The following is a 12,249-nucleotide window of genomic DNA, read 5'->3' as shown; positions in this document are numbered from 1 at the left end:
ACCGCTATGACCAGGGCCCATAGGCACCGCTATGACCAGGGCCCATAGGCACCGCTATGACCAGGGCCCATAGGCACCGCTATGACCAGGGCCCATAGGCACCGCTATGACCAGGGCCCATAGGCACCGCTATGACCAGGGCCCATAGGCACCGCTATGACCAGGGCCCATAGGCCCCCCTATGACCAGGGCCCATAGGCCCCCCTATGACCAGGGCCCATAAGCCCCCCTATGACCAGGGCCCATAAGCCCCCCTATGACCAGGGCCCATAGGCCCCCCTATAGAACAGGGCCCCCCTATGACCAGGGCCCCCCTATGACCCCCCTATAAGTCTGAACTAAGATATCACAGCTATCAGTAATAATTACAATCTGAACTGTCTAAGATATCACAGCTATCAGTAATAATTACAGTCTGAACTAAGATATCACAGCTATAAGTAATAAGTACAGTCTGAACTGTCTAAGATATCACAGCTATCAGTAATAATTACAGTCTGAACTGTCTAAGATATCACAGCTATCAGTAATAATTACAGTCTGAACTGTCTAAGATATCACAGCTATCAGTAATAATTACAGTCTGAACTGTCTAAGGTATCACAGCTATCAGTAATAATCACAGTCTGAACTGTCTAAGATATCACAGCTATCAGCAATAATTACAGTCAGAACTGTCTAAGATATCACAGCTATCAGTAATAATTACAGTCTGAACTGTCTAAGATATCACAGCTATCAGTAATAATTACAGTCTGAACTGTCTAAGATATCACAGCTATCAGTAATAATTACAGTCTGAACTGTCTAAGATATCACAGCTATCAGTAATAATTACAGTCTGAACTAAGATATCACAGCTATCAGTAACAATTACAGTCTGAACTGTCTAAGATATCACAGCTATCAGTAATAATTACAGTCTGAACTGTCTAAGATATCACAGCTATCAGTAATAATTAGTCTGAACTGTCTAAGATATCACAGCTATCAGTAATAATTACAGTCTGAACTGTCTAAGATATCACAGCTATCAGTAATAATTACAGTCTGAACTGTCTAAGATATCACAGCTATCAGTAATAATTACAGTCTGAACTGTCTAAGATATCACAGCTATCAGTAATAATTACAGTCTGAACTGTCTAAGATATCACAGCTATCAGTAATACTTAGTCTGAACTGTCTAAGATATCACAGCTATCAGTAATAATTACAGTCTGAACTAAGGTATCACAGCTATCAGTAATAATTACAATCTGAACTAAGATATCACAGCTATCAGTAATAATTACAGTCTGAACTAAGATATCACAGCTATCAGTAATAATTACAGTCTGAACTAAGATATCACAGCTATCAGTTATAATTACAGTCTGAACTGTCTAAGATATCACAGCTATCAGTTATAATTACAGTCTGAACTGTCTAAGCTATCACAGCTATCAGTTATAATTACATTCTGAACTAAGATATCACAGCTATCAGTAATAATTACATTCTGAACTAAGGTATCACAGCTATCAGTAATAATTACATTCTGAACTAAGATATCACAGCTATCAGTAATAATTACAGTCTGAACTAAGATATCACAGCTATCAGTTATAATTACATTCTGAACTAAGGTATCACAGCTATCAGTAAAATAAATGTCACTAGACCTCATCTCTGCATCTATGACATGGTCATAGACATGGTCACATCCCTCTGAGAAACGTTTTGTACTGGAGGTGGGGGCTCAATAGGTAGAGAGAAAGCTCCCCCCCCCCCCTCACCCACGTCTTGACCCATCATATCCAGCCATGTAGAGAAAGCTCCCCCCCCCCCCCTCACCCACATCCTGACCCATCATATCCAGCCAGACAGAGAGAGGAGCTCAGCTGAGGTTAGTGTGGAGTGCCCCCCCCCCCCCCGCTGAGGTTAGTGTGGAGTGCCCCCCCCCAGCTGAGGTTAGTGTGGAGTGCCCCCCCCCCCCCCCTTCAGCTGAGGCTAGTGTGGAGTGCCCCCCCCAGCTGAGGTTAGTGTGGCGTGCCCCCCCCCCCCCCCCAGCTGAGGTTAGTGTGGAGTGCCCCCCCCCCCCAGCTGAGGTTAGTGTGGAGTGCCCCCCCCCCCAGCTGAGGTTAGTGTGGAGTGCCCCCCCCCAGCTGAGGTTAGTGTAGAGTGCCCCCCCCCAGCTGAGGTTAGTGTGGAGTGCCCCCCCCCCAACTGAGGTTAGTGTGGAGTGCCCCCACCCAGCTGAGGTTAGTGTGGAGTGCCCCCCCCCAGCTGAGGTTAGTGTAGAGTGCCCCCCCCCCCCAGCTGAGGTTAGTGTAGAGTGGCCCCCCCAGCTGAGGTTAGTGTGGAGTGGCCCCCCCTCCAGCTGAGGTTAGTGTGGAGTGCCCCCCCCCAGCTGAGGTTAGTGTAGAGTGGCCCCCCCAGCTGAGGTTAGTGTGGAGTGCCCCCCCCCCAGCTGAGGTTAGTGTGGAGTGGCCCCCCCCCAGCTGAGGTTAGTGTAGAGTGGCCCCCCCAGCTGAGGTTAGTGTGGAGTGCCCCCCCCCCCAGCTGAGGTTAGTGTGGAGTGGCTACCAGTGTGGGAACGGGGAACAAGGCCTTTAATCTGACCACTGTATACGCACATCCCACTACTCACTCCCTGTGTTCATATACAGAGACTATACACAGGAACACTCACCCATACACACAGCCACTCACACTCCCCGTGTTTACAGGCTGTTTATCCAAGCGGCCCGGTGGCAGGCGGGTGTGTGGGGACAGGGGCGTGCGTGAGGACTAAGAGGAGACCGGGGTTGGAGGGGGGGGGGGTCTCACGGAAGGTCAAGCCACACACAGCGCTAGGAGTCAGGCCCCCGGGGGGCCACTCAACGTGATGAGAGTTAGTTTACTACTACTGTGTTGAGACAAGCTGCCCCCCCCCACCCCCCCCCGGGGGCACTGCAGAACCTCTGTCTACTCACAGTTCACCATGTGCTGCCTCTCCTCGTGACTCTGCTTGTGTAGTGGTGTGGCTGCAACATTTCCTGGTGGTTTGACTTCAGTTACCTCTATACAAGGGGAAGCACCGATACGACTAGATCAATGTTATTCATTAGGAGAGGTGTGGAATTGAGAGGAGAGGTTGTGATCATACTGGAGAGGAGAAAGACTGATTGAGCCCTAGAGACAGAGAGAGAGCGAGAGAGAGAGAGACACAGAGCAAGAGAGACACAGAGAGAGAGACACAGAGAGAGACAGAGAGAGAGAGAGAGAGAGAGAGAGAGAGAGAGAGAGAGAGAGAGAGAGAGAGAGAGATAGTGTGGAGTGCCCCCCAATGTTATTCATTAGGAGAGGTGTGGAATTGAGAGGAGAGGTTGTGATCATACTGGAGAGGAGAAAGACTGATTGAGCCCTAGAGACAGAGAGAGAGAGAGAGAGAGAGAGCGAGAGAGAGACAGAGCAAGAGAGACACAGAGAGAGAGAGAGAGAGAGAGAGACACAGAGAGAGAGAGAGAGAGAGACACAGAGAGAGAGAACCAGAGAGACACAGAAAGAGAGACAGGAAGAGAGAAAGAGGGAGAGAGATAGAGAGAGAGAGACAAAGTCCAGGACTCTGTTTTCTCAGGGTCCAGATGAAAAAGCTGATGTAAAATAAGCGTTTGATTGGACTGAAACTCCAACAATCTGCTGTAAAGGTTGGGCTCTGAAGAGAGATGTCTTGTGGTTTGGGTTAATCCTGACGGAGGAACCACTGGGTTGAAATGTCAGAAATAGGAGACTAAAACAAAAATAATTACATGAAGAGTTAATGACCAGAGAGAGTGAGGGAATGTGCCAACATCCCTCAAACACCATGAAATCAAGGAACCTTATTTGTCTTCGACCGCACAACTAAAACCCACTAAGTTCTCCTCTGTGAAATAATACATTCTCTAAGCTAGCATCACCAAACAGGTCATTAATTTGGTTGGAGAGGTGGGCATATACAGAGGAGTAGTGTTTCAGGTTAGAGAGGTGTAGACAGTAGTGTTTCAGGTTAGAGAGGTGTAGACAGTAGTGTTTCAGGTTAGAGAGGTGTAGACAGAGTAGTGTTTCAGGTTAGAGAGGTGTAGACAGTAGTGTTTCAGGTTAGAGAGGTGTATACAGAGTAGTGTTTCAGGTTAGAGAGGTGTATACAGAGTAGTGTTTCAGGTTAGAGAGGTGTAGACAGAGTAGTGTTTCAGGTTAGAGAGGTGTATACAGTAGTGTTTCAAGTTAGAGAGGTGTAGACAGTAGTGTTTCAGGTTAGAGAGGTGTAGACAGAGTAGTGTTTCAGGTTATAGAGGTGTATACAGTAGTGTTTCAGGTTAGAGAGGTGTATACAGAGTAGTGTTTCAGGTTAGAGAGGTGTAGACAGAGTAGTGTTTCAGGTTAGAGAGGTGTATACAGTAGTGTTTCAGGTTAGAGAGGTGTAGACAGAGTAGTGTTTCAGGTTAGAGAGGTGTAGACAGAGTAGTGTTTCAGGTTAGAGAGGTGTAGACAGAGTAGTGTTTCAGGTTAGAGAGGTGTAGACAGAGTAGTGTTTCATGTTAGAGAGGTGTAGACAGTAGTGTTTCAGGTTAGAGAGGTGTAGACAGAGTAGTGTTTCAGGTTAGAGAGGTGTAGACAGAGTAGTGTTTCAGGTTAGAGAGGTGTATACAGTAGTGCTTCAGGTTAGAGAGGTGTAGACAGTAGTGTTTCAGGTTAGAGATGTGTAGACAGAGTAGTGTTTCAGGTTATAGAGGTGTATACAGTAGTGTTTCAGGTTAGAGAGGTGTAGACAGAGTAGTGTTTCAGGTTAGAGAGGTGTAGACAGTAGTGTTTCCGGTTAGAGAGGTGTAGACAGTAGTGTTTCAGGTTAGAGAGGTGTAGACAGTAGTGTTTCAGGTTAGAGAGGTGTAGACAGTAGTGTTTCAGGTTAGAGAGGTGTAGACAGAGTAGTGTTTCAGGTTAGAGAGGTGTAGACAGAGTAGTGTTTCAGGTTAGAGAGGTGTAGACAGAGTAGTGTTTCAGGTTAGAGAGGTGTAGACAGAGTAGTGTTTCAGGTTAGAGAGGTGTAGACAGAGTAGTGTTTCATGTTAGAGAGGTGTAGACAGTAGTGTTTCAGGTTAGAGAGGTGTAGACAGAGTAGTGTTTCAGGTTAGAGAGGTGTAGACAGAGTAGTGTTTCAGGTTAGAGAGGTGTAGACAGAGTAGTGTTTCAGGTTAGAGAGGTGTAGACAGAGTAGTGTTTCAGGTTAGAGAGGTGTAGACAGTAGTGCTTCAGGTTAGAGAGGTGTATACAGTAGTGTTTCAGGTTAGAGAGGTGTAGACAGAGTAGTGTTTCAGGTTAGAGAGGTGTAGACAGAGTAGTGTTTCAGGTTAGAGAGGTGTAGACAGAGTAGTGTTTCAGGTTAGAGAGGTGTAGACAGAGTAGTGTTTCAGGTTAGAGAGGTGTAGACAGAGTAGTGTTTCAGGTTAGAGAGGTGTAGACAGAGTAGTGTTTCAGGTTAGAGAGGTGTAGACAGAGTAGTGTTTCAGGTTAGAGAGGTGTAGACAGAGTAGTGTTTCATGTTAGAGAGGTGTAGACAGTAGTGTTTCAGGTTAGAGAGGTGTAGACAGTAGTGTTTCAGGTTAGAGAGGTGTAGACAGAGTAGTGTTTCATGTTAGAGAGGTGTAGACAGTAGTGTTTCAGGTTAGAGAGGTGTAGACAGAGTAGTGTTTCAGGTTAGAGAGGTGTAGACAGTAGTGTTTCAGGTTAGAGAGGTGATTTTGAAGTTATGCATGAGAGGCATGACACCACTACCTCAGCTCCATCACTACCTCAGCTCCATCACTACCTCAGCTCCATCACTACCTCAGCTCCATCACTACCTCAGCTCCATCACTACCTCAGCTCCATCAATACATCAGCTCCATCACTACCTCAGCTCCATCACTACCTCAGCAGTACAGCAGAACCTCAGCTCCATCACTACCTCAGCAGTACAGCAGAACCTCAGCTCCATCACTACCTCAGCTCCATCACTACCTCAGCTGGTACAGCAGAACCTCAGCTGGTACAGCAGAACCTCAGCTCTCCTTGTCATATCGGTGGTGAGAGGTTGTTTGAGGATATCAGTCTTTGTCCCAAATGGCACCCTCCATAGGGCCCTGGTCAAAAGTAGTTCACTACATAGGGAATAGGCTGTCATTTGGGACACAGAGCAGTATCTGTGTAGTTATATAGGGAATAGGCTGTCATTTGGGACACAGAGCAGTATCTGTGTAGTTATATAGGGAATAGGCTGTAATTTGGGACACAGAGCAGTATCTGTGTAGTTATATAGGGAATAGGCTGTCATTTGGGACACAGAGCAGTATCTGTGTAGTTATATAGGGAATAGGCTGTCATTTGGGACACAGTGCAGTATCTGTGTAGTTATATAGGGAATAGGCTGTCATTTGGGACACAGGGCAGTATCTGTGTAGTTATATAGGGAATAGGCTGTCATTTGGGACACAGGGCAGTATCTGTGTAGTTATATAGGGAATAGGCTGTCATTTGGGACACAGTGCAGTATCTGTGTAGTTATATAGGGAATAGGCTGTCATTTGGGACACAGAGCAGTATCTGTGTAGTTATATAGGGAATAGGCTGTCATTTGGGACACAGAGCAGTATCTGTGTAGTTATATAGGGAATAGGCTGTCATTTGGGACACAGAGCAGTATCTGTGTAGTTATATAGGGAATAGGCTGTCATTTGGGACACAGGGCAGTATCTGTGTAGTTATATAGGGAATAGGCTGTCATTTGGGACACAGAGCAGTATCTGTGTAGTTATATAGGGAATAGGCTGTCATTTGGGACACAGGGCAGTATCTGTGTAGTTATATAGGGAATAGGCTGTCATTTGGGACACAGAGCAGTATCTGTGTAGTTATATAGGGAATAGGCTGTCATTTGGGACACAGGGCAGTATCTGTGTAGTTATATAGGGAATAGGCTGTCATTTGGGACACAGAGCAGTATCTGTGTAGTTATATAGGGAATAGGCTGTCATTTGGGACACAGAGCAGTATCTGTGTAGTTATGTCTCTGCAGCCGTAAGCCTTTGAAGTGTCCGACCACAGCACAGCTGTCCTCTGTAGAACATCAACAACCACATCAATGGAGTTCCTGTCTGTCAAGGAGCATCACTGCTTATCCTCTGACCCACACATTACTGCATGACTTCATTACCTCATTACTACATCACTGCTTATCCTCTGACCCACACATTACTGCATGACTTCATTACCTCATTACTACATCACTGCTTATCCTCTGACCCACACATTACTGCATGACTTCATTACCTCATTACTACATCACTGCTTATCCTCTGACCCACACATTACTGCATGACTTCATTACCTCATTACTACATCACTGCTTATCCTCTGACCCACACATTACTGCATGACTTCATTACCTCATTACTACATCACTGCTTATCCTCTGACCCACTCATTGCTGCATGACTTCATTACCTCATTACTACATCACTGCTTATCCTCTGACCCACACATTACTGCATAACTTCATTACCTCATTACTACATCACTGCATAACTCAATTACCTCATTACTGCATTACTGCATGACTTCATTACCTCATTACTACATTACTGCATGACTTCATTACCTCATTACTACATTACTGTATAATGTCGTTACATCATTATCTTATTACTACACAACTACATTATCACATTACTGAATTACATCATGCCTGCATTACTGTATAACATCATTACTGTATTACATCATTGCATCATTTCTACATTACTTCATTACTACAATCCTGAATTACCTCATTAATACATTGCCTAATTTCTACATTACCTCATTAATACATTACCCCATTACTACATTCCTGAATTACATCATTCCTGCATTACTGTATTACCATATTACTACATTACATTATTACCTCGTTACTACATTACTGTATTACATCATTACCTCATTACTGCACTACCTAATTACAACTTTACCATATTACTTCATTACTACATTGACTCATTACCATATTACATTCCATTATTACCTCGTTACTACATTACTGTATTACATCATTACTGTATTACATCATTACTACATTACTGTATTACATCATTACTACAAGGCCCTGTGGAGCACACGTCACTCAGGAGGAGAGGGGCTGAGAGACATGGAGGAGTGATGGAGAGAGGGAGAGAAGGAGAGGGAGAGAAGGAGAGAAGGAGAGAGAGACGGAGAGGGAGAGAGGGAGAGAGAGAGAGAGATAGAAGGAGAGGGAGAGAAGGAGAGGGAGACAGGGAGAGAGAGAGGGAGAGAAGGAGAGGGAGACAGGGAGAGAGAGAGGGAGAGGAGAGGGAGACAGGGAGAGAGAGAGGGAGAGAAGGAGAGGGAGACAGGGAGAGAGAGAGGGAGAGAAGGAGAGGGAGACAGGGAGAGAGAGAGGGGGAGGAGAGGGAGAGAAGGAGAGGGAGACGGAGAGGGAGACAGAGAGAGAGAGAGAGAGAGAGAGAAGGAGAAGGAGACAGGGAGAGAGAGAGGGAGAGAAGGAGAGGGAGACAGGGAGAGAGAGAGGGAGAGGAGAGGGAGAGGGAGAGAAGGAGAGGGAGACGGGGAGAGAGAGAGAGCGAGAGAGAGCAGGGTGACATGCCAAACTGAGTGTAATCAGAATGTTGGTCTAGGATCCTGACTGGGCCTCTACATTACACAGTATGTTCCTCCAGCCAGCCTGGGGAGAGTCTAGCTGAGGACCCAGAGAGATGAGAGGAGGAGACATCTGGAGGGATGGGGAGGCTGGGGGTGTCCATCACATAGGCTGGGTTGGGCCATAAAGGAGGTGCTGCTTCTCTTTCAAGTTCAGCGAGAGAAGAGAAGGAGTAAGTAATTAATAACAGAGAAGGGGAAGGGGATGGCGGGAATCTTTCTCTCACACACCTCAGGGATGGTCAACAAGGATCCAGAACACATTACCTAACGCTTCAGGACCGGGGCCAGAGTATGTTGTGGTTTATCGAGGTTATGACCTCAACGATGCTGGATTTGATCTGAGAGACGATAGTGCTGCAACATATTACAATTCTACAGAGATCTGTGTGTGAGAAACAATGTTCGTGTCATGAACCTGGCCTACATTATAACTGTCATATACCTGGCAGGAAGACCACGATGAACACACAGAGACAATGTCGTGAACCTGGCCTACATTATAACCTGGCAGGAAGACCACAATGAACACACAGAGACAATGTCGTGAACCTGGCCTACATTATAACCTGGCAGGAAGACCACAATGAACACACAGAGACAATGTCGTGAACCTGGCCTACATTATAACCTGGCAGGAAGACCATGATGAACACAGAGACAATGTCATGAACCTGGCCTACATTCTAACTGTCATATACCTGGCAGGAAGACCATGATGAACACACAGAGACAATGTCATGAACCTGGCCTACATTATAACCTGGCAGGAAGACCATGATGAACACAGAGACAATGTCGTGAACCTGGCCTACATTATAACCTGGCAGGAAGACCATGATGAACACAGAGACAATGTCATGAACCTGGCCTACATTCTAACTGTCATTTACCTGGCAGGAAGACCATGATGAACACAGAGACAATGTCGTGAACCTGGCCTACATTATAACCTGGCAGGAAGACCATGATGAACACAGAGACAGACTAGTCTCTCAGCTAACAGACCAGTCTCACAGCTAACAGACCAGACCAGTTTCACAGCTAACAGACCAGACCAGTCTCACAGCTAACAGACCAGACCAGTTTCACAGCTAACAGACCAGACCAGTTTCACAGTTAACAGACCAGACCAGTCTCACAGTTAACAGACCAGTCTCACAGCTAACAGACCAGTCTCACAGCTAACAGACCAGACCAGTCTCACAGCTAACAGACCAGACCAGTCTCACAGCTAACAGACCAGACCAGTCTCACAGCTAACAGACCAGTCTCACAGCTAACAGACCAGTCTCACAGCTAACAGACCAGTCTCTCAGCTAACAGACCAGTCTCACAGCTAACAGACCAGTCTCACAGCTAACAGACCAGACCAGTCTCACAGCTAACAGACCAGACCAGTCTCACAGCTAACAGACCAGACCAGTCTCACAGCTAACAGGCCAGTCTCACAGCTAACAGACCAGTCTCACAGCTAACAGACCAGACCAGTCTCACAGCTAACAGACCAGACCAGTCTCACAGCTAACAGACCAGACCAGTCTCACAGCTAACAGGCCAGTCTCACAGCTAACAGGCCAGTCTCACAGCTAACAGACCAGTCTCACAGCTAACAGACCAGTCTCTCAGCTAACAGACCAGTCTCTCAGCTAACAGACCAGTCTCACAGCTAACAGACCAGTCTCTCAGCTAACAGACCAGTCTCTCAGCTAACAGACCAGTCTCACAGCTAACAGACCAGTCTCACAGCTAACAGACCAGTCTCACAGCTAACAGACCAGTCTCACAGCTAACAGACCAGTCTCTCAGCTAACAGACCAGTCTCTCAGCTAACAGACCAGTCTCACAGCTAACAGGCCAGTCTCACAGCTAACAGGCCAGTCTCTCAGCTAACAGACCAGTCTCTCAGCTAACAGACCAGTCTCACAGCTAACAGACCAGTCTCACAGCTAACATACCAGTCTCACAGCTAACAGACCAGTCTCTCAGCTAACAGACCAGTCTCTCAGCTAACAGACCAGACCAGTCTCACAGCTAACAGACCAGTCTCTCAGCTAACAGACCAGTCTCACAGCTAACAGACCAGTCTCTCAGCTAACAGACCAGACTCACAGCTAACAGACCAGTCTCTCAGCTAACAGACCAGTCTCTCAGCTAACAGACCAGTCTCTCAGCTAACAGACCAGTCTCACAGCTAACAGACCAGTCTCACAGCTAACAGACCAGTCTCACAGCTAACAGACCAGTCTCTCAGCTAACAGACCAGTCTCTCAGCAGTGTGCTGGATAAAAGCACTGATGTCATAGCATCTATAAACCTTGTTCAGGTGCAGGTTTATTTTCCTTGGAAGTAGAGGACAGTCATGAAATAAGAATCGGACCAGAAACCTAAACTAAAAATCCCTGGTAACACTTTAAAGAATGTTAAGTAGAATGACTGTTCAAATAAACCCTAAGGGAGGGAGGGAGGGAGGGAGGGAGGGAGGGAGGGAGGGAGGGAGGGAGGGAGGGAGAGAGAGAGAGAGAGAGGGAGGGAGGGAGAGAGAGAGAGAGAGAGAGGGAGGGAGGGAGGGAGGGAGGGAGGGAGGGAGGGAGGGAGGGAGGGAGGGAGGGGGGGTAATGAGGGAGGGAGAGAGGGGAGAGGGAGGGAGGGAGGGAGGGAGGGGTAATGAGGGAGGGAGAGAGGGAGGGAGGGAGGGAGGGAGAGAGAGAGAGGGGGGGGGTAATGAGGGAGGGAGAGAGGGGAGAGGGGAGGGAGGGAGGGAGGGAGAGAGGGAGAGAGGGAAGGAGGGAGGGAGAGAGGGAGAGAGGGGGGGGGATTGAGGGAGGGAGAGAGGGGAGAGGGGAGGGAGGGAGGGAGGGGGGTAATGAGGGAGGGAGAGAGGGGAGAGGGGAGGGAGGGAGGGAGGGAGGGGGGGAGGTAATGAGGGAGGGAGAGAGAGTTGAGGGGAGGGAGGGAGGGAAGGAGGTAATGAGGGAGGGAGAGAGGGTTGAGGGGAGGGAGGGAGGGAAGGAGGTAATGAGGGAGGGAGAGAGGGGAGAGGGGAGGGAGGGAGGGAGGGGGGGGGGGTAACGAGGGAGGGAGAGAGGGGAGGGAGGGAGGGAGGGAGAGAGGGAGGGAGAGAGGGAGGGAGGGAGAGAGAGAGAGAGAGGGGGGTAATGAGGGAGGGAGAGAGAGAGAGGGGGGGGGGGTAATGAGGGAGGGAGAGAGGGGAGAGGGAGGGAGAGAGGGAGGAAGAGAGGGAGGGAGGGAGGGAGGGAGGGAGGGAGGGAGGGAGGGAGGGAGGGAGGGAGGGAGGGAGGGAGGGAGAGAGAGAGGGAGAGGGAGGGAAGGAGGGAGGGAGAGAGGGAGGGAGGGAGAGAGGGAGAGAGGGAAGGAGGGAGGTAATGAGGGAGGGCGAGAGGGGAGAGGGGAGGGAGGGAGAGAGGGAGGGAGGGAGAGAGGGAGAGAGGGGAGGAGGGAGGTAATGAGGGAGGGAGAGAGGGGAGAGGGGAGGGAGGGAGGGAGGGAAGGAGGGAGGTAATGAGGGAGGGAGAGAGGGGAGAGGGGAGG

At 48.2% G+C, this 12,249-nt stretch overlaps 1 protein-coding gene across 1 annotated transcript in view; it reads right to left on the bottom strand.

Moving 5' to 3' along the window:
- Window positions 1-2,670: 2,670 nt before the first annotated feature.
- LOC139405590 (carboxypeptidase Q-like) overlaps window positions 2,671-12,249 on the bottom strand; it is a 33,802-nt gene continuing 24,223 nt past the window's right edge. Inside the window, exon 6 of the mRNA XM_071148002.1 lies at window positions 2,671-2,772. Coding sequence (XP_071004103.1) covers window positions 2,671-2,772 — 102 coding nt within the window. The remainder of the gene's footprint in view (window positions 2,773-12,249) is intronic.

This window comes from Oncorhynchus clarkii, chromosome 3 (genome assembly GCF_045791955.1).
Source record: "Oncorhynchus clarkii lewisi isolate Uvic-CL-2024 chromosome 3, UVic_Ocla_1.0, whole genome shotgun sequence".
Lineage (NCBI taxonomy): Eukaryota > Metazoa > Chordata > Actinopteri > Salmoniformes > Salmonidae > Oncorhynchus > Oncorhynchus clarkii.
Note: the sequence above shows the minus strand (reverse complement) of the source record. Positions and strands in the feature narration are given on the sequence as shown.